The 21,209-nt window shown below is 56.1% G+C and overlaps 1 protein-coding gene across 5 annotated transcripts; it reads right to left on the bottom strand.

The window, feature by feature from the left end:
* Positions 1-909: 909 nt before the first annotated feature.
* SAXO4 (stabilizer of axonemal microtubules 4) lies at positions 910-7,496 on the bottom strand. Of its 5 annotated transcripts, none has more exons than XM_037060535.1 (14): positions 7,412-7,496; positions 6,799-6,941; positions 6,249-6,360; positions 5,859-6,012; positions 4,747-4,875; positions 4,093-4,156; positions 3,311-3,423; positions 2,863-2,922; positions 2,663-2,749; positions 2,247-2,360; positions 2,066-2,160; positions 1,728-1,892; positions 1,194-1,277; positions 910-1,016 (listed from the first exon to the last, which is right to left on the bottom strand). In XM_037060535.1, exons 2-13 carry the CDS (start codon positions 6,911-6,913, stop codon positions 1,208-1,210), a joined length of 1,278 nt encoding a protein of 425 aa, XP_036916430.1. In that variant the 5' UTR covers positions 6,914-6,941; positions 7,412-7,496; the 3' UTR covers positions 910-1,016; positions 1,194-1,207. The 5 variants fall into 5 exon arrangements, with proteins under 5 accessions (XP_036916430.1, XP_036916428.1, XP_036916432.1 ...); XM_037060533.1 differs by lacking the exon at positions 4,093-4,156 and adding an exon at positions 3,853-3,916; XM_037060537.1 differs by having other exon boundaries at positions 6,249-6,363; positions 6,805-6,941.
* Positions 7,497-21,209: the final 13,713 nt, after the last annotated feature.

Below are 21,209 nucleotides of genomic sequence, written 5' to 3'. Positions count from 1 at the left end.
CAAGACTGCTGGGTACAGCCAAGCTGTGGGGACCAGCAGAGCTGGGCCCCAGACACGCTGCTGGGCAGGGGAGGGGAGAGCAGCTGCTGGACACTGAGTAACCCCTCTGCATGCTGGGCTGGCCAGTGAGGTGCAGGGAACGTCCTCAACATAGGGCTGCCGCTGTCCTTCTGTCCTGTGTGACCTTGAGCAGCTCATGTGCCCTCTCTGGTCCAGCTTCTTCACTTACAAAATAAGGAGCTGGTGCCAGCAGGGCCACCACCCATAGCTGTAGAGGTGTGCACGGCACGAATGCACCTGGGCGGGTAGCACGTGCTGGGTGGCAGCCCAGACTCCGCCTCACAGGCCCCCTGGGGTAGGGCAGCCGCCCCGGGGGGCCTTCCTGCAGTTCTCACAAAGGGCCTGCACCAAGGCACCGGCCTTTGCTGGCAGCCCCATTGCCCCTGTGCTGGTGTCCACGTGTCCATCCAGCCTGGACCGGCCTCCGTCTGTCTCAGCAGAGAGATCTCTGGGACTCCTCCTGCCCACCCTGTCCTCCCCTCTCCTTTAAAGTATCCAGTACGGGACCCAGAAGGGCCTGGAAGTCCTGCCCTGGCCCCCACCCATTTCACAGACCAGGTATCTGAGGCCTCTCAACCACCCACACTTCCGCCTCCCCCTCCTCCCTGGCCCACCGGCCCCCTCCCTGGGGCCTCCTCCCTTCGGAGCTTGACCTAGCACTTAGCACAGCCCACAGGAGACCCCCTGACAGGAGTTGAAACTGGGTCTCAAGAGTGAAGTGCCTTGTCCACAGTGTCACAGTGAGTCACCTGGGCCTCCGCATCTGGCCCTGGCCCCTCCACCCCTGCACCTCGCCCCACCCCCACCCCTCCCTTCCCCAGCCACCCCTGAGGGCCACGGACACACTGCGCTGCTCCTCTGCTCTTTATTTCATTGGAAAGTGACGGGGGAGCCCCCAGGGCACTGGAGAGGGGATGAGGTCAGTAGCCAGCTCCCGCCCCACGGGAATGGCAAACCTGTGGGGAAATGACAAGGTCTGAGGGGCCTCAGGCGGTCTGTGCACTCACCCACCCCCACTCTGGGGCTGGGGTCCAGGGGCAGGGCTTCCTCAATTCAGGGATTGGGGGGTGGGGCTGGCCCTCGATAGCCACTCCCAAAGGGGGAACAGCTGCGGTGGGGCCCCCCAACCTTACCCAAGACCTCAGGCTCAGTGGGGTGTGTTGAAGCGGCTGCTATAAGGCATGGGGCGGTAGAAGGGGTCAGTTGAGATCAGGGTTCTGCAGGGAGAAAGGGGCCATGATGAGGGCGTGGTGGGGCAGCAAGCCGGGAGGGGCCAGCACTCTGCCACAGCAGCCAAGCCACACACATTCCTTGCCTGCCAGCTCGGGGCCATTGCCGCATGAACGTAATTTCTGAGGAACTCAGTTGAGCAGAAAGATGTCAGAGTAAGGCGTATAACCACAGCCCATTCAGTTTGGTGTCCCCCTCCCCCGCCCTCCGCCACCACAAGCAGCCTGGCAGAGAGCAGGTGCAGAACTGGCTCTGGCCGCCAGGGGGCTGGTGGAGCCACGTGGGCAGGAGAAGCCGTGAACAAGCCAGAGAGAGGACATGGGCCTCTCAGAAGGACAGACAGATGGAGAGAGGGAGGAGAGGCTGAGGAAAGGCCTGGAACCAGCCAAGGACAGAGCAGGAGGGAGGGAGGCAGGGAGGGACGGAGGGCATGCTACCTTCCCACGTGGGGGTGGAGGTGCCTCAGGCTCTCCGTGGGCTTGGGGGTGGCCACCAGGCCCGTGACCGGCTGGTTGAGGGCGTAGCCTCCAGGCTTCTGTGGCTGGATGCTACCTTGAGTCCAGCCTTGTTGGTCTAGCCCCTTGGGGGTGTTCTCCAAGTACCTGCGGGGCAGGAGGGGCTACGGGTGGGAAGCCGGCCTCCGCCCACCGAGGCAGCCTCCCCTCGGCTCCAGTGGGGCACGGGCTGCCTCAGTGCTGGCCTTCCTCACAGCCTGTGAGTTCACGTCCACAGTGTCAGCTTCACAGGCTCACATTTGGGCAGGGAAGGGACTCACCCTTGGTTGTAGGTGGTCAGGTAGTGATTATCCACATTGGGCTCACAGGGGCTCCGGACGTAGCTAGGGTTGTTGAGGCTGTACCCTGTGGGCTCCTGCAATGCAGGGATAGACAGAGGGGACCTGTCAGGTCAGGAGGGGGTCGGGCTGGGGGTTGGGGGTTGGATACCACAGGCCTCACCTTGTTCCCCACGATCTCCCGGCCAGGCAGGGTGACATTTGTCTGTTGTACCCGCTGTGGGTGCTGGAATTGCCAGTGGCTCATGCTGCTGGGTTCTGGGCCAGGAGGGCATGCCTGCAGGGGACAGAACCACGAGGTGGGTGGCTGGGTGGCCAGGCCGAGGCAGCAGGGAAGGAGAGCAGTCAAGCAGAGGCACGTGCAGCCACAGCCTGGCCCGGACCCCCAACCCCACCAGCCCCCCCCCACACCAAATTCAGTGTCCGACATACCCTCCCTTCCAGCTGCTTGGCCCTTACCCTCCACAGGGAGTCTAAATACCCCAATTCTTCCCATGTTGCAGGGCCAGCCCCAGTCCCAGAAACCCCGTCTCCTCCCCTCTGAGTGCTCCTTCTCCAAGGCAGCCCCAGGCCACTTACTCTGGAGCTGAGAGTCCTCTCATTCACTCGGCTGAAGCCTGTCTCCCGCTCGGAGCCTCTGGCCACCTGGGGCAGCAACTCATGGCCCTGAGACAGCAAAGCAGTCACTGGGACCCAAGCGCGGCCCCTGCTGTGCCCTTCAGTGCACGGCCCTCACTGCCTCCCAGGGGCCACCCTCCCCTGGCTGCAGCTGCGCTTACATGAGGGTAGGTCATGGGGACAAAGTCAGACTTGGTGACGCTCCGGCCAGGAAGGAGGACCTGGGAAGAGGTGCACAGAGAAGCATCAGCCCAACAAGAGGCAGCTGCCCCCTTGGTGCAGGGGAGGGCTCCACACACAGGGGACCACGGGGGTGATGAGGAAAGGGGAGGGTTTGGGGATAACAGAGAGGAGGTTGTGGCACCGGTCGGCAGTCTTGTCCAAATGCTGAGTGACCTTGGCTACGCAGCTTCTCAGCTTCAGACCTCAGGCTTTTCACCCATAAAGTGGGTGCATTGCCCATGATTTTTGCCCAAGTTCTTTCATATTGTGTTTGAAAAAAAGGTTCTGTAACTCATGTTTTTTGTTTGTTTGTTTTTAAAGCCAGAAATTCCCCTACTGGAGGGTTTCAATCTCCCCAAGATTCTTGTGGAGCCCAGCCTTACTCACAGGGTCCCCAGGGAGGGCCTGAGAGGGAGGCTGGAAGACGACGGGGTTCTTGGTGGCTTCCTTGGTGAAGCTGGACTCCTCTTTGGCACCGATAGACTTCTTCTGTAAGAGATCTGCAAAAGACAGCCCTCCTGTGCTACCTGGCCACCTGCCCCCACCCGTGTGACCTCCAGAGGCTCAGAGTCCCAGCAGGCAGGGAAGGAGCCGGCTCTGAGGATCTGGAGGCCTGAACCTCCGGGACCATGGGCCCCCTGAGGACTACAGAATGCAGGGCAGAGGAGAGGGGAGCAGAAGGAAGGATAGGGCTGGAGGCCGGTGGGCCCTGCGTGGTGAATGAGCTGTCCACGAGGTTTGGCAGACTTCAGGCACTAACTAGGGTCCGCCTGGGGAGACGGTTCCCCCATGCTGCCTGTATGTTCTTTTTTCCTCCCCTGGTGCTTCTTGGTGCTGTGCCAGCTCCAGTGCCCCCCCAGGGGTCTCTCCTGGGGCAGGGGGTAGGGAGGTACAGTGGGAGGGAGGTACGAGCTCAGACAAGCTCCCACCTGGCTGGCTTGAAGGCTCCTTGAGATACTTGGAATTATACTCAGACGTCATGAAGCGCGGCCCCTGGAACGCAGAGGGTGGAGCAGTGGGAGACATAGGTGGGCCGGGGGGGGGGGTGACCAGGGGCAGTGGCAGCTCTTTGGGGTCTGTGCTCTGAGCACACCTGTGTGGCATGTTCTGAGACCCCAGGGCCCTGGCACTAACAGCAGCACCCCAGGGCCAGNCAGACAAGCTCCCACCTGGCTGGCTTGAAGGCTCCTTGAGATACTTGGAATTATACTCAGATGTCATGAAGCGCGGCCCCTGGAACGCAGAGGGTGGAGCAGTGGGAGACATAGGTGGGCCGGGGCGGGGGGACGACCAGGGGCAGTGGCAGCTCTTTGGGGTCTGTGCTCTGAGCACACCTGTGTGGCATGTTCTGAGACCCCAGGGCCCTGGCACTAACAGCAGCACCCCAGGGCCAGAAGTTCATCGGAGCACTGTTGCCCCATGGCACTGAAAACTAAGCCTCAGCCCGCACTGGACTCCCAGTAGTGAGCAACGGGGCCTGGAGGCCCCAGGACCCAGATCTTTGGGGGGGGGTGGGGGGCCCGAGGAGAGGAGAGAGACCGAAGGAGGAAAACGGGTGCTCACATCACAATTCACTGCCTGGATTCAAGGTGTCTGTCTGGATGGGGGAGAGGGGAGTGGGGGACTGGGCTGTTCAATCCTGAGACACGTGCAAGAACCACTCTGAGGCCTCCTTGGAGATATCAAATCCCTGGCTCGCCCCAGTGTTTCTGGGTGCCCTGAGCGGACATTTAGTCAGCTTCCTGAGTGCCTCAGTGCAGAGGAAGGAGAAGGGGGGGCCCCCTCTGCCCTGCCCACAGCCCGCCCTGGGGCCGCCCACTCACGTGGCCGGCATTCTCCCACTCCAGCGAGCCCTTTCTCTGCTGCTGGTACAGCAGGGGCCTGTGCTTGGGCTCCAGCCCCGTGATGGAGTGGGGCCCATAGTCCTGGGTGTCAAAGTGGACCTTTCTGACCTGGGAGGAGGGAGCAACCAATGACCCACCTGGCAGGGGGTTGGTTGGCAGTCACCTCCTGACTCTGAGTCCGCCCTTGACCCCTGCACAGCAGCCCCAGGGGACCCCTTACAATGAGGTCGGGTCCTATCCCTCCCTCCACTGTTCAGGGCCCTGAGTATTCACAGCACACCCCGGGGTAGACTTCACATCCTGACAGCAGCCCACAAGGCCCTTGGCTCCCCACTCCTCTCCAGTATCTGCCTTCTCGCTGTCCCTCCTCAGGTCAGACACTCTGCCCCACACCCTGCCTCAGGGCCTTTGCACTTGCTGTCTCATGGCCTGGAACGCTCCTCCCTCACGTTGCTGCAGTTGAGGCAAACACTAACCTCCCTCCGGTCTTTGTCTGATGTCTCCATAGCAACCTGCTTGGACCCTTCTGATTTGCAGTTATAACCCCTTCAGTTTTGCTCCACCCCCTGCCTCTTCCCTATTGTAGGTTTTCCCCAGCATTTATCACCTTCAAATATAGATGTTTGGAACATTAGTTGAGTGAGTGAGTGAATGAATGAATGAATGAATGAGTATCTGGTGGGCACGTTGATATCACCTATTCTGTCTGAACAGACAGAAATGAAGAAGACGGGGACGATGATGACAAAAGTGAATGTGAACGAATGGTGGGCATAGTGACGTGAGTTGGAGAGGTGGATGGGATGGTGGAGACTGTGGGGCTGGGGCTGGGGCTGGAGATGGGTACGGGGGGGGGGGGGAGGAGGAGGGGGGATGGTGGGGACGCGGATGAAGGAAAAGGTGATAAAGGTGAGTGGACCCCAGCCTACACTGCGGCTCCTTCGCGCCTGGACACCTCAGCCTTGACCAGTCCTTGGCAGGCGGTCCCATCCTGCCGAAGGAATCCCCACTCTCCCCACCCCCCCAGCCCTTCTTCCACTTCAACTCCGCCCTAGGGCTGCCCTCTCTCCTGGCCCTGGCCCAGCACTGACCTCCTTGGTGGTGGGTACCAAACCGGCCTTCTCCAGAGAGTAGCCAGAGTCCGTCTGGTACAAGTTGCCGGGCAGTGGGTTTGTGCCATCGGACACCACCAGGGGGCGGTAACTCTGACTGGTTACTGTCTGGAAATTGTCCTGGACTCGTTCCCTGAGGGTGGAGTCGGAGCTCTCACCACCAGGGCCTGCAATGCTCACGTCCAGAAGCTTTCTGCCTCCCTCAAACCTCCCACAGATGCCTCAGAAGTCCATTGGGCAAGTCACCATGGCTTGAGTACGCCAGGGCCCCAGACCCAGGCAGGCAAGGCTCAGGGTCCTCATGTGTGGATGTCTGTGAACGCTGAGGCCCAGCAGGCCAGGAGTGAGAGGGGGGTATACAGACCATACCCCGTGGCTGGATTGTCCAGGGCGTTGAGACTGGCTTGGCTTGAGATCACAGGCCGGTAATTTGATTTGTAGCCGGTGCCTGTGTGACTGCCCATGCGGGGCTTGAACTCCTGACCTACCAGAGGGGAAGCCACAAGGCAGGACCCAAGGTCAGGAGTGTGGGAGAGGGAGAGAGGGCGGTCTTCCAGGCAGGGCCGGCATCCCCCCAGGGCCAAGGGGCCCCCTGTTGGAGAAGGCACAAAGCCAGGGGCAGGAACAGACATGAGAGAGAAAAAACTCAGCCTTTCGGGACTCTGGCAGAGAGAACGGAGTTGCCAGGACGGGGACCGGGTCGGTGTGGCAGGATCACAGAATGGGTTCTTGGACAGGGACTACAGGGTGGGGCCAGCTGACAGAACAGGGGTGGCCCCCGTCCTTGCGGGGCTCGGGGGACCAATTGGTTCAGCAGGCTGGGGTCACCTCGAGAAGCCAGAGGAACTTCTTCTCTCCCAGCGGGAGAGCCTCCCCTGCCCTGCCAGTGTCCTGGGGCTGGGTCCCGCACCAAGGAGGCCCTCACCGTAGGCTACGCAGTAGCTGGTGGCATAGAACTTCAGGGGGTCCGTGCAGCCCCCCGAACTCATCTTCACATAAGGGGAGACAACCCCCAGGGGGAGTTTCCCCATCATGGTGCCGTGGGGCGGGGCCCCGGGGGACCTAGGACGGAAACACAAAGAGGGAGCAGCCCCCATCTGACCCCAGGCTGCCCCCTCCACCAACAGCCACTCCTCAGAGTGAGGAAAGGGCAGGTCATTGTCGTCATTCATCTCATGTGCCCTGTGTCACATGCCCCGTTTCCCACATATTTTTATGAACGTCCCATTTTATAGCCCGGAACCTGAGGTTCCAAGCAGTAAAGGGTTGGCCCATAATGAGTGGCAGAGTCAGGCCTCAGACCCAGGGTACCTGACCCCTCGGCCCCTGCTCTTAACCCCACACACTGCCCTCTGGGGTCTGATGACCAGACAACCTCTGGCCGGCCTGGAATGCTGGGTTACTCTAGCTGGACGCTCACTCCTAGCCCCAGGCTCCTTGTCTCTTCCTCGGATCGCTGGGCCTTGCCCGCCTCCCACCAGAAGTTGGCTCTGCTCTCCCCGGGGCCCGACCGCAGCAGGCCCCACCCTCACCTGCCTTCCGCAGTGGCTCTGAGGTCTGGGAGAGGCTGCAGGAGGCAGAAGTTAGCTGCTCCAGGGAAGCCTGGGCCCTTGGGAGGTGGCCGGGCCAGGAGAAACAGTGTGTCGCCTAGCAACCGGCACCTAGCAACAGCGTCCCATGCCTCTGCCGTCCTTCTAGGGCCAGGGCTGACTGAGGTGCTGACTTGGCCAGGAGGGGGTGCCAGGAGCGGCCCAGGCAAGGTCCTGCCTCCAGGCGCTGGCCCCCTTCACCAGCCTCCCCCACCAGAGCCAGGCAGCAGTGTTGTCTGAGTGACTCGAAATTAAAGATAATCCCAAACAATCACTCCCATTTATTGAGTGCCCACTTCTCACCAGACACTTTACATCCTTTATCTCCAGTGCTCTCAATAGCTCTTCCAGGCAGCTATTACCATCCCTCTTGTCACACAGGGAACATGAGGGTTCGCCCAGCAAAGCTCAATCAGAAAACAGAGCTGACACTCTGACGTGGGTGGGCCCAGACCCCACTCGGCCTCTCGGTAAATTAACGTTTTCGGTCTTCTGTGGGGGCCACACCTGTGCCAAGCTCCTCCACACACATCGCCTCCTAGAACCATCCCCATGCCACCCAGCGAGCCGTGCTTACGGGCCCAATAAACCACAGCTGTCAAGGCTGTGACTCACACGGATCCTTCGACGAGGTACTCATCCTCTCCACGCCCCACTGCCCCGCCTCCACCCAGGGCTGCCACTGGCCCTGCCTCACAGGGCTGAGGAGAGCGCAGACACAGCACCTGCCAGGTGAGTGTGGCAGGCACTGACCGCCCCCCACCCCGAGCCATGGTTTTCTGTTCAGGGACCAGAAGCTGCAGGACGGAAGTGGATGCACACCACCCACCCTCCAGGGAGGAGCTCCCAGTCCAATGGCAGAGGCTCACGTGAGCCCCACCAGAGAGGGCACCAGAGCAGGTGGGGGGCCCCCTGGGTGAAGGGAAGGAGTGGCTCTCCTCAAAGTGCCCGTAGAGAAGGGGCAACTAGCAAGGCTCGGCCTCAGAAGCCAGCTGGCATGAGCTCTGGCTCTGCCACTTAATGACCATAAGACTGTTGCTTGTGCCTCAGTTTCCCCTTCTGGAAAGCGGGGGTAATGCTGGTAGCCACCCGTGCGTACATATCAAGGACCCAGTCCAGTGCCAATACACTTTGAGGGTAAGTGCCATCTTGGAGTTAGGGAAAGACCTTGGCAAAGCTCTGGGCCCGAGGGTTAAAAACAGAAATTCCACGTGGCCCTGCCCTCAGGGAGCCCACGCTCCGCAGGGGTCTCCGACCTAGGAAAGCTCAAATCCAGAGCCCGGGAGGCCTGAGCTCAAAAACACTTCTGCCACTCCATAGCTGGGCGCCTTCAGCTTCCGCACCTGTAAGGAAGAAGCACACGGGGCGGGCCCGGCGGGGGTGTTGGTGGATTTGAAATACCCCACGCACGCAGCAGGCTTGCACCAGGCAGAGGTGGAGGTGAGGGACCGCATTCCATGCAGAAGACCCGCAGGACAAAGGTGGGGGTGCCTGGCCTACCGGGAGCAGGGGTGACTGGTTCCGGGGGCTGGGGCGCTGCGTGGCAAGGAGGAGCTCTGCAGTGGGAGGCAGCTCCAGGGACGAGGGAGGCTGCGGCCAGGGTTTCCTTTTAGCAGGGAAGTGAAAGGTTTGAAATCGTCTGGCAGCAGCGCTGTGAGGGCAGCTCCTGAGCTGGGGGGACGGCCTGGGCTGGAACCTACGAAAGACTCGGGCAGGAATTCCGGAGGCGGAGGCCCTCCCAGCCTGAGCTCCCATTAAGGCCACCTGCTGCGGGCTTCGCGGTAGCCTGTGCGGTTTTTTGCTGTGTGGCGCCACCCAGCGGCTGTAACTCAGAACTGCAGGAGATGCAGCAGGTGCTGCCTTCGTGAAGCTTGGAGACGCTGGAGATGCTGGAGATACGTGAGGAGGGAGCCCGGAGACCAGATGCCCCGGACACAGACTGGGGTGGAGCCAGCTTTGACTCTGGCATTGCGCCAAGCCTGCTGGCACGTGCTGGCAATTTCTCTGTAGTGTTGTGAGACTCTAGCAGTGGGCTTAACACCACTTGCTTCCCAGGAAGACAGACTGTACTGGCTGGATAGGTGACCTCTTTCTGCTTTCTAGACTTGCCCAGTTCTGGGCAGTAAGATTGAGAAGGCAGGGCTATGGATGAACAGGGGCTGGCCCTGGACACCAGCAGCTGCTCCTCTCCACTCAAGCCTGGAAGATGGAGGCTCAGGAACCAGCAAAAGGACATTTTGGGGCCCAGACCCATGGAACTCCTTAGCTGGGACCCATGGGGGCTGGCCGTGACAGGTGTCCGAGGCCAGTGGATACCACCCTTTGGCTGCTTCATCCTGAACAGGGACAGACACCTGCGCTCTGGGCCCTGGGCTGCTCAAACTTCAGGCCCTAAAGGAGGCTCAGCCCAGGCAAAGGCGGCAGCACAACACCGAGCACGATGCATGCTGCTTTGGGTGATGTGTGTCTTCGCGGCCGGCCTCAGAGGCCAGGGCTGGGGTCCTTATCAGGAAGAGACAGGTTGGAGGAGAAAAGAGCTTCTGACCACACCCAGCCTTCTAGGGGGACTGGCTGTCCTGAGCAGGGGGAGCAGGCAGGGAGTGTGCTCTCCATCCAGGAGGCATTTGAGCGGAAGTTTACATCTGCTTGAATCTGGACGACAACACTGGCAAACTCACCTAGCATTTATGAGGTGCCAGGTGCTGTCCTCAGCCTCATACCTGTTAGCACATTTAACCCTTACCTCACTGTAAGGTGGGCTCCTGTGTAGTGGGTGGCTCAGCACCTCCATTTCACAGACGAGGAAACTGAGGCTCAGAGAGGCTGTAGAACTAACTTGTCCAGCCAGTAGACTAGGGGAGGCGTTATTATTTGAATCAGGCAAGCTGGCTCCAAAGGTCATACAGGTCGCTACTTTAATATTGCTATTTTCAAAATCTGGCCTTCAATGACATTTTTTTTTCTCTTTAAATCCTGTTTAAGAACTCACTTCCCATACACTCTCCTGTACCCGCTCCTTGGTGTGTGCCAGGCACTTCTGGGCAAAACTCCACAGAAGAAAGATTTAAAATCAGCCAAATTGGCCAAGATCACGAAACAGTGGAAAGCAGGATGCTGGGATGCAGCTGAGGGCACTGGGTCCTCACAGAGCAGGAGGCTCGAAGTGATGGGGGGAGAAGAGAGTGTGTTCCACCTATGCTTTTTAAAAAATTGTGGTAAATATATATATCATCAAATTTACCATTGTAGCCATCTTTCAGGGTGCAGTTCTGTGGCATTAGTACCTGCCCAATGTTGCCCAACCATCCCCACTGCCCATCTCCAAGACGTTTTCATCTTCCCAGACTGAGATGCTGTGCCCAGAAAACAAGACTCCCCTCCCAACCCCGGCCCCTGGCAACCACGGTGCAACATTCTGTCTCTGTGACGTTCACTGTCGTGGGAACCTCATGTAAGAGGAATCGTATATTTCTCCTTTGGTGACTGGTTTATTTCACTTCACATAATGTCCTCAAGATTCATCCACATTGTAGCAGGCTTCAGAATGTCCTTCTTTCTTAAGGCTGAATCATATTCTGCTCCGTGTAGATATCACGTGTTGTTTATCCACTCATCTGTAGATGGACACTAGGGTTGCTCCCACCTTTTGGCTGTCGTGAATAATACCGCCATGAACGTGGGTATACAAGTACCTCTTTGAGTCCTTGCTTTCAGTTCTCTTGGGCGCGTACCCAGAAGTGAAATTGCTGGATTATATTATGCTTTTGAAGTCCCAGTGCTGGAGGCTGGGGCAGGCACAAAGGGTAATGTGTCCTGGGCTCTGACACTAGGGATGCTGGGGGGACGGATGGGATCGGGCGTTGCCCCAGGTAGGTCTGGACTGAGCACCTCTAGCCTAGAGAAGAAGAGGCAGGGGCGCTAATGTCTTCGGTGGGCCTGGGTCACATCCCTGCTCCTTTCTGAGCCTCTTCTAAAACTTGGGTTTGAGGTCTGGCTCTGGCACAAACAGTGCTGTGTGACTTTCCTTTATTAACCACCCTCTCTGGTCCTGCTGCCTGCGAAAAGGAGGTTCAGCTTATTTGTCTGTTTAGTTTGAGCTGTGTCATTTGTTTGACCTCAGGCCTTGGAGCTCCCCCCTCAAACAGATATTGAAATGATGGTTGACCCCTGTCTACTCCCCACCCCCTGCCTCATCTGTGAGGCAGCAGGGCCCCAGCCCACCATCTTTCTAGGTCTCTCCCTTCTGCCTTGTTGCAGGGGAAGGAGGCCCAGCCCTCTGTGGCCTCGGGACCCACAGCGGCAGCCTCTTCCAGCCCAGACCCTCAGGTACATCCACAGATGCAGAGCTCTCCAAACCCCTCATTCTGCCAGCGGGAACCCTGTCCCTGAGCCCAGGTTCTTCTGAGGCCACCTGACACACCTCACCCAGACTAGGTGAGGCCCCCACTGCTTGACCACCTGGATCCCCGCTGCTCACAGTGAGCAGGTTGAGGTCAAGACATGACCTACAGGGGGCCACAGCAGGAAGCGCTGACTGGGGCAATGTCCAACCCATGGGGCCCTCTCGTCCATGGGGTGCAGGGAGCAGAGTGGCCTGCCCATCCCCAGTTCTCAGGGGAGCCCTGGGTGGTAGAAGTCCAGTGGCTCCAGGGATGGGCAGGTAGGTGGTGGAGTTGGGGGAAGTAGGTCAGAGGCCACTGGATCCAACAGGGTTAGGAGAACCGGTGTGGGGCCCTTGCCAGCCTGTGTTCAAAGCCGGGCTCCCTGGAGAGCAGTGTCCCCAGGCCTGCTCCCTGGGCTGTGAGGACACTGAACTGAGGACTGTACGAGAGGTGCTGGGCGGGGAGCCTGCACAGCGGGCACTGGGGAGTACTGGGGGTGGGACTAGCCTGGGTGTGGACCCGCAGAGAGGCCAGACGCCCTCAGGTTCCACCAGGATCTGGCCCGTTCCCAGCTTCTCTGCAGGGTGACTTGGGCCTGCAGGAAGAGCCCCTGCCTTCGCAAGGCAGAACAGCTGCCTGGGCTGGGCTCCCCCACCCCCATGGTACTCTGCAGGCTCTGCTCACTGCGCCGTCCCACCAGGAATGGAGATAGTCTGCGTCTTAATGGCCCGAGTCCCCTCTCCCTGCCTTTGTGTTTTCTAAAAGGAAATGACTCCCCCATAGCCTGAGCCCTCGATCTGTGCCTCCCACCATGCTGGCATGATCCCTTCCAGTCCATTTCCCCCCTCAGCGGAGGACGCTTCCTGGAAGAAGTCTGTTGTGCTGCTTTGATGGCTGTTCTGTTCCTGCCTGTTCTGTTCTTTTACTGCCTCCTCTGGGGAAACGGGTTGATCTTGCACAAGGTTTAAAAATTCATGACTCCTGGGCAAGATGAAAGGAGATAACACAGCAAATGAGAGCCCGATCCCCGTCCTTCAGTGGGAGGGCGATATTTGTGGCAGTGACGAATGACAGACCCAGGGCAGGGGTCAAGAGGGTGGGGTCTGGGAGCACAGAGACCTGGGCGCGAATCTGCAGCCCTCGTGGGGTCGGTGCTCTTGAACTTCCTTAACTTCCCGAAGCTCGTTTCCTTAGCTGTACAATGAGGTCACAGTAGAACTCAGGCAGTGAGGCTGAAGGTTCAGAAAACAAACAATATATCTTTCTTTCTTTTTACGCTGTTCTTTTTTTTATTGTGTTTTTCCCATTACCATTTACCTCCCCTTATGCCTGCCCCTCCTCCCCACAATCACCACACAGGAAAAACAATATTTCAGTGCTTAGCACACAGCCTGGCGTAGAGAAAGCACTCAAAGTGTTTATGATTATTTTACATTTCCCAGCCTCCCTTGCGGTTAGATAAGGGCCATGTGGCCGATTCTGGCCAATATGCTGTGTGAGGGATGGAGGGGTGCCACTCCCAGTCTGAGATGGTTAGGAGTGACTGTGAGTTTTCCACTCTCTGGGGTGGGGGCCCCTGTGTAGGGATGGGAGAACTAAAGGCTGGAAGCAGCCTGGATCACCGAGTCACTTCATGGAGGTCAGCTGCCCTGGGCAGCTGCCTTTTCCTCGTCTGAGGGGACGTGGCAGAGAGAGAACCCCTGAGGTCTGGGATTTTGTTTGTTACTGCAGCATGAGAACAGAACTGAAGATGTGAGGGTGTTTAGAGGAGAGGTTTGGATGTGATTCTGTGTATTAGTCAGGATTTTCCAAAGAGACAGAACTGATAGGCTGCGGGGAGAGAGGGAGAGATTTATTATAAGAAGCTGGCTCATGCGATGACGGAGGCAGGCAGCTCTCAGGATCTGCAGGGTCAGTCGGTAAGCCGGGGCCCGAGCAGAGCTGGTGGTTTAGTTCCAGTCTGCGTCTGAAGGCCTGAGAACCAGGAGGGCTGATGGTGAGTTCCCACCTGAAGACAGACAGGCTTGAGACCGAGAAAGAGCCAGTGTCCCAGTTCAAAGCCAGGCAGGCAGGAAGAACTCTCCCCTGCTCGGAGGAGGACCAGTCTCTCAGGCCCTCGGCTGATTGGATGAAGTCCATCCAGTTTAGGGAGGACAGTCCGCTCTACGCAGTCTACTGACTTAAACGTTCATCTCACCCAGAAACGCCCCCACGGAAACAGCCAGGATAACGTTCAACCAGGTATGAGGACCACATAAAACCAACCGACACATTCTGTGCCCCCGGGAAGCAGAGAGATGAGCCACCCACTGAAATGGTCTTTCGCTAGCTTGTAGCTGAACTAAAAGTGAATTACGAACTTAAGCCTAAGACCTAGAACCATAAAATTCTTAGGAGAAGGCATAGAGAAGCTCCTTGACCTTGACCTTGGCAGTGATTTTATGACTGTGACACGAAAAGCACAGCCACAAAAGCAATTATAAACGCATGGGGCGACGTCAACCAAAAAGTGTCTGCACAGCACAGGAAACCATCAACAAGATGAACAGGCAACCTGCTGAATGCAAGAAAATATTTGCAAGTCACGCGTTGGAGAAGAGGTTGGTATCCAAAATACAGAAGGGAAAAATACATACATACATATATATATGGAATGCATACAACTCAATAGCAAAAAGGCAAAGAACCCAGTTTAAAATGGACAAAGGACATTAGCAGACATTTCCCCAAAGAATACATCCACGTGGCCAGCAGGTGCGTGACCATGTGCTCGGCACCACCCATCATCAAGGAAGTGCAAAGCGGAACCACGGCGAGGTCTCACCTCTCACCCGTCAGCGTGTCCGTTACCGAAAACACAAGAGGCAGGCGCTGACGAGGATGTGGGGACGGTACGGGGGTTCCTCCAAACCTGAACACAGAACCGCCGTGCGAGCCAGCCAGCCCACTTCTGTGCGTATATCCAGAGGATACTCGCTAGCTTGGTGAGATCTCCGCACCATATGCCCACTGTAGCATTACGTGCGGTCGCCAAGGCGTGGACACCACCTACGTGTCTGTCGATGGATGTCAGGAGGGCCGAGCCTACAACCCCAACGCGAGCGAGACGTGGACTTGTGCTGTTTGGACCCACCGAGACCTGGGGCTGGTTGTTACCACAGCACAGCCTGGCCCATTCTAACTTTCAGGCATGACCAGCTTTAAATATCTTTATATTCTTTTAAGTGCAAATGCTTAAGCATGATAGAAAACCTGCCACCCTGCCTTCCAAGCCTTACCTCTAACACTTTCCCACCAGGCTCCCCGTGCTCTGGCCTCGCCAGTAGACCCATTTCACTTGATCTCAGCCAAAAAGCCAAGAAGCGATACCAGTAGAACCATTTCAAGACTCTCTGAACATGCCCCACACTGTCTCAGCTCCTTGCTTTTGCCCAGGCAGTTCCCTCTGCCTGGAACGCCTTTCCCCTGCCACGTGCTCGCTCTTTCTTTCTTTCCTCTCTCTCTCTCTTTCTAATTTTATTTATTTATTTTTAGAGGGGAAGGGAGGGAGGAAGAAAGGGAGAGAAACATCAGTGTGTGGTTGCCTCTTATACACCCCCTACTGGGGACGTGGCCCGAAAGCCAGGCAGGTGCCCTGACTGGGAATCGAACCAGCGACCCTCTGGTTCACAGGAGGGCACTCAAAGCACTGAGCCACACCAGCCAGGAGCACACACTCTTTCTAAATCACGTCTCTTTCTAGTCGTTCTTGGAGGAAATGCCTGGAGGAGCTCATTCTCAAGCTAAATCAGAGTGTTTCGTCTCCGTAGAACAATGCCATTTTCTTAAGTGGCATCTTGTGCGCTCTTACCAGAGCCTAGTCGTGAGTGAATGCAGGGGGCAGGGGTGGGGACGAAGAGGGGCAGGAGAGACAGATCGGAGTGCTGTGGCTGCTGTGCCTGACAGTGGCCTTGAGAACGAGGTGGTGGGGAAGACACAGGCAGCAGGCCCCAAAGTGCGTGGGGGGCTCCTGAAGGGGACACACTCCTGGGTGTTTCAGGAGGGATGTCGACAAACAGATTTTTAACCATGTACATGCTGCAGGTACTCAGTAAGAGGAGCAGTAAATTTCTCATGAGGAGGCAGGGGGCAGACTGGCTGGCTTCCTGTCCATCCCCCGACTCACCTGCGGCTGGCCAACCCTGGCCAAGCAGCACCGATCCTCTGTGTGCTCATTTCCCAGCGCAGTGGGAGGGGCCAGAGTGCCTCTGCCTTTCTCTGTGAGAAAGAGATGATCGAAGTCAGAAGAGCGCCTCCCACTGTGAGCTGGTCTCCCTGCTGTGGATCTCAGGGTACGGCTAAATGAGGGGACAGGGTACCCTGTACAGCCAACTGGTACCGGGCCTGCTGGATTTCGGGCACTGACCCGAACAGCGCCCCGTGGCCACAGGAACCTCCTGCCCCACGGTCTGTGGACAGTGTAGGCGCTGAGAGTTGTCGAGCCCTGAACTTACACACCCAACACCACAAAAGACATTCCTCCTGGATGTTGACAACCATGTTTTATGTGACTAACTGATAAACAGTTGTCACAGAGAAGGCAGTTAAAAAATCTTTTGGTCTGTCCACCCACGTGCATAGGGATGTTGGCATTCTCAATGCTAGTTAATAGCACAGTCGGGGGGGGGGGGGAAGAGAGAGAGAGAGAGAATTGCTTGTTGATAGAGAGTTTCATTTTCATTTTAGATATAAATGACATTAAACCAAATATCCTTTTATGACAGACTGGTCCTAACCAGTTCCATTTTTTTCTTAATAAGGAACTTACTTTTCTTTTTTTATGTATAGTAAGATTCCAGTTATATAACATTAAACAACTAAATAATATATATTAAAGGATGCATACAATCAGGCTAAAAACAAAATAAAAGCAAGAAAATCGTGAATTCGAAATTCAGCAGAGTGGGTACTTCTTCGTGGGAGAGAGGACAGATGCAGGTAAGGAGGGCTACGCGGGGGGCTTCAGATGGGCCAGCTGGGTGGCTGTCCCGGTGAATTTTATCATAATTGTTTTCTTTTTTTAAATTTAAATTTTTTTCTGCCCTGGCTGGTGTGCTCAGTGGATTGAGCGCGGGCCTGTGAAGCAAAGGGTTGCTAGTCTGGTTCCCGGTCAGGGCACATGCCTGGGTTGCGGGCCAGTTCCCAGTAGGGGACCCATGAGAAGCAACCACACACTGATGTTTCTCTCCCACTCTTTCGCCTTCCCTTCCCCTCTCTCTAAAAATAAATAAATTAAATATTTAAATTTAATTTTTATTGCACCTTCTCTATTACCATTTAGTCCCCTTATGCCCCCTCCCCCAGCACTCACCACACTGCTGTCTACGTCCACGAGTCCCTTCTCCTTTTTGCTCAATCCCCCCCCACCAGCTGTCATCTGCTCTCCTTCTATGGTCTGCCCCCCTTTTCCTTGTCAGTTCAGGTTGTTCATTAGATTCCGCATATGAGTGGGATCACATGGTACTTGTCTCTCTCTGACCGGCTTCTTTCCCTTAGCCCAATGTTCTCCAGGTGGAACTTCCTTTGAAATATACATATATGTTTTGTAACTCAACTGAGCTCCTTTTGCTTGAACTTACTCTTCATTGAAACATTTTATTTAAAATTTTTAAAAAATTTAATAACATTGTTTTGTCTGTTTTCATGGGTATAGACATGGCTTGTGACGGAAAAAAAAACGCCAGAGCAACCCAACAGGAAGTCTCTTTAATGAATGTTCATGGAATAACTGGGTTTCTGTATGAAAAGGAAGGTGCCCCAGGCCTTACCTCTCTCCACACCTAAAAATGCCTTCAAGACACAAAGATGCTTTCAAGACTTGGGGGTAAGCAAAGGCTCCTTAAATAGGTCACAGACTCAATAACCATAAGGCAGGGGAAGCTGATACATTGAACTTCATAAAAATTCAAAACTCCAGCTCTTCCAGAGACACCATTGAGAAAATTGAATGTATAAGCCACAGACTGGATGAAAGTGTTTGCGAACATTCGTCTGGCAAAGGACTGGTATGCAGGAGAATGGGACCTCTGCACCGTGCTAGGGACTCCATTGTCCAAAGGGAACTTGTAGGGCCCCGACTCAGCAAATGTGCACATGATATTTGTGCATTTCATTGCATGTGTATTTTACAGCAAATGAAAAAAGCTTTAAATAAATATCAAAGTCTAGTTACTAATTTGCATCCTGAAGTATTCAGGGCAAGTGTTCTGACGTCTGTAGTTTTCTCTGAAAGGCGTCAAAAAGTAGACGGTTCAGGGGGTAGGGAGAGGAGTGGAAAGACGGACAGGTGGCAATGGAGCCAAGGGCTGAAAAGTCAATCGCAGAACGGAAGTGCTGGGTGTATGTGTGTTCCCTCTAAAACTCGCTCACCATTGTTGTCTGGTTGAAGTTTTTAAGAAAAATTTGGTTACATTTTATGCATTTGTTCTTGTAGTTGTGATGCACAGTTTCCTTTTTAAATTAATTCGTTTAAATAAAAAAGGGACTCCATTTAAGAAAGACAGTAAGTAAAGCCCCAGCCCATATGGCTCAATGGGTTGGGCCTCGTCCTGAAGATGGAAAGTTTGCTGGTTTGATCCCCAGTCAGGGCACGTGCCTGGGTTGCGGGTTCAGTCCCTGGTTGGGCTGTGTGCAGGAGGCAGCCAACCTCTGTTTCTCTCACACATCGATGTTCCTCTCCCCCTTTCTCCCTCCCTTCCCCTCTCTTTAAAATCAAAGAGCATGTCCTCAAAAATAGATGGCAAGTACTGGAACAGACAGTGCACAGATACAGCGAACCTCAGGGCAGCATGGTGTGAGCTAGATCGGGCCAGGAGAGGGCGCTGATGACGACAAGCTGTGTCCTTTCTTTTTATAGCAGACTTCATTTTATTTTATTTTTTGAGATTTTATTTATTGTTAGGGAGAGGGGAAGGGAGGGAGGAAGAGACAAACATCGACTGGTTGCCTCTTGCACACCCCCAATTGGGAACTGTCCCCACGCCAAGCATGTGCCCTGACTGGGAATCGAACTGGCAACCTTTCAGCTCACAAGCCAGTGCTCGATCCACTGAGCCGCACCAGCCGGGGTGCACGCCCTGTCTTGCTGCTTCCTAGCTGTGGGCATGGGCATGGGCAAGCCTCTCTGGGTTTCAGTTTCCTCATGTAGAGATGGGATAATGCAACCTCCTCTGCAGGGAGACTTGCTGTGAACATGAAGGAGACACAGACCAGGGGAAGCATAGCTTGGGAGGCCACGTACCACCCTCCTCCCCACACGTGACGAGGGCAGAGAACATCGCTATCCGGGACGACAGCTGGAAGGATGCTCTGGGGCAGGGCGGGATGTGCACGTGTCCGGGCGTGATTCTAAGAAGGCCCACCAGATTGAGTGGGGAGGAGCGAGCAGAGAGAGCTGGTGCTGAGCGCCCACACAGACACGATTCCCAGCTATTTCTGCTTCTCCAGCACATCCTCCTTGTGGGAAATGAGATGCCCACCCTCAGCGGAGGTGGGTGCATCCCGGTGCCCTGTGCTCCAGGGCATTCAGGTGCAGCGTCCATTTCCTGAAGGACACCTGAGTCTGGGATTTTGCTTTCTTTCAACATCCTAGGTCTTGCAAGAACTCTCCACCTTCCACAGTGAAAGGGACCAATGCAATCCACGAAAACCCTTCCCCCCCGCCCCCGTCCTAGGGCATCCAGCTGCCCATCCTTGGAGCACACTGAGCCGCTGAAATTACAGAGGAGGTGGGGGGTGGATCTCATCAGAGCAGGAGGCCCAAGGGGACTCTGACTCCTGCAGGCCCACAGCTCTTGCTGGTGGGAAGCTTTGCTTTGAGCTCTGCAATCAGATTGACACATCGATTTTTATTTTTACTCATCCCTTAAATAATTAGAAACATGTTCAGCATGCCAAGCAGCATGCCAGGCACTAGGGTCACATAAAGGTGAACAAAAACGGATCCAGTCCTCGCTCGTGGAACCGAAGGTCCCGTGGGGAGACAGGCGTTAATCAGAGAGTCACCAGACAGGTGTAACATCGAGGGGTGAGGGAAGGCTTCTTTGAGGAAGTAGCCCCTGAACTTACACCCCTGAGAGAGGAGGGGGCGAAGAGGGAAAAGGAGGAAAGAGGATTCTGGGCAGAGGGAAGCACGTGAGCAACAGGCCCAGTGGCAGGAGGGGTCATGGAGCCCGTGAGAGGTGGAAGACCACTGTGGAGGTGGGGGCGCAGGAACCAAGGAGGAAACGGATAAAGCACGAGATCCCCCCGACTTGATGCAGTCACAGGTGTACGCCCTGTTCACACAATCTGAAAGAGCTTCGGTGACCCTCCTGCGTGTGGGTACCCGTCTGGGGCATGTGGCTTGGTCGTCTGCAACAGGGTGCAGATGACACGGGACCTTTGTCAGGGCCAGGCTGGAAAGTGGCTCCCAGGACTTGCAGGCCCGTCCTACTGCCCAGTCGCAGTCCGGCGCCAGCCTCATTACAAAGGAGGCTTGGAGGAGGCTGTCGTCCCACCTACAGGCTCCGGGAGAGGAATGGGGGCAGGGGGCGGATGCATGCCACAGTCTCTGCCTCAATCCGCCCTTCTGTTTCCCAAACCCGTAAGTTTTTCTCCTCGCTCCTGGCACATGCTCACCCTCTTCTCAAAGGACACCACCCCAAGTCCCGTCCTGTCCTGTCCCTGCATGTGGGAGACAAGGAGACCTATGAAAAGACAAGGAAACTGCCCCCTCACCCTGCCCCATACGGCCGTTGGAACAGGGACAAAACTGCCAGGGCACCTTCTTAGTGGACTCTGGTCATGCCCCAGGGGGACTCTCCCACCCGCTCTTCACCTTGGCCCTGGCTCTTCTCTCCGGAGCTTCCTCCTTGGAGATCACTCTCCTTGGCCACATAGGAAATGGGGGAGGCCCTTGGGGGCCATATATTCTCTCTCCTGCTCATGGGCGGCTGGAGGTCCACAGGTTGGTTGTTTTATAGCTGAAAACAGTCAAGGGCTTTTGTTGGGGGGTGGGGGGAGGGGGGCCCCAGCTCTCGGTTCCCTTGGCAATGCAACTCTTTCCAGACTTTGTGGGCCTCTAACCCATTTGTGCCTAGTCAGTTTCCTGTGCCCGCAGCGATACTCACCCCAATTCTTTTCCGAGACTCATTCCCAAGCCTAACTTGTCTTGCTGGTTCACCTCCATACCTCTCGCTCTCCCCTCAGTGACTGTCTGGAGGCTATTTGGAACGAGAAACCAGAGGCACGCCTTTCATGTGATCCTGTCCTGAGTCACTTCACCCAGGAGGAGAGTTTTCCTGGGCCTTTATTGCCCCAGACTTATTTTATACCTCATC

Source organism: Sturnira hondurensis, unplaced genomic scaffold (genome assembly GCF_014824575.4).
Source record: "Sturnira hondurensis isolate 20B ecotype Veracruz unplaced genomic scaffold, ASM1482457v3 Scaffold0011880, whole genome shotgun sequence".
Taxonomy (NCBI): domain Eukaryota; kingdom Metazoa; phylum Chordata; class Mammalia; order Chiroptera; family Phyllostomidae; genus Sturnira; species Sturnira hondurensis.
The sequence above is the reverse complement of the archived record's forward strand: the minus strand, read 5'-3'. Positions and strand labels throughout refer to the sequence as shown.

What these genes read in the sequence shown, in the direction of transcription:
- SAXO4 (XM_037060535.1), bottom strand. Translation starts at nt 6,913, where the DNA reads ATGATGGGGAAACTCCCCCTGGGGGTTGTCTCCCCTTATGTGAAGATG. An exon ending in CTGCGTAGCCTACGGTGAGG is followed by an intron (nt 6,361 to 6,798) that starts GCCTCCTTGGTG and finishes CTCTGGTAGGTC; the next exon opens with AGGAGTTCAAGCCCCGCATG. An exon ending in CTGGACAATCCAGCCACGGG is followed by an intron (nt 6,013 to 6,248) that starts GTATGGTCTGTA and finishes CTCCACCCTCAG; the next exon opens with GGAACGAGTCCAGGACAATT.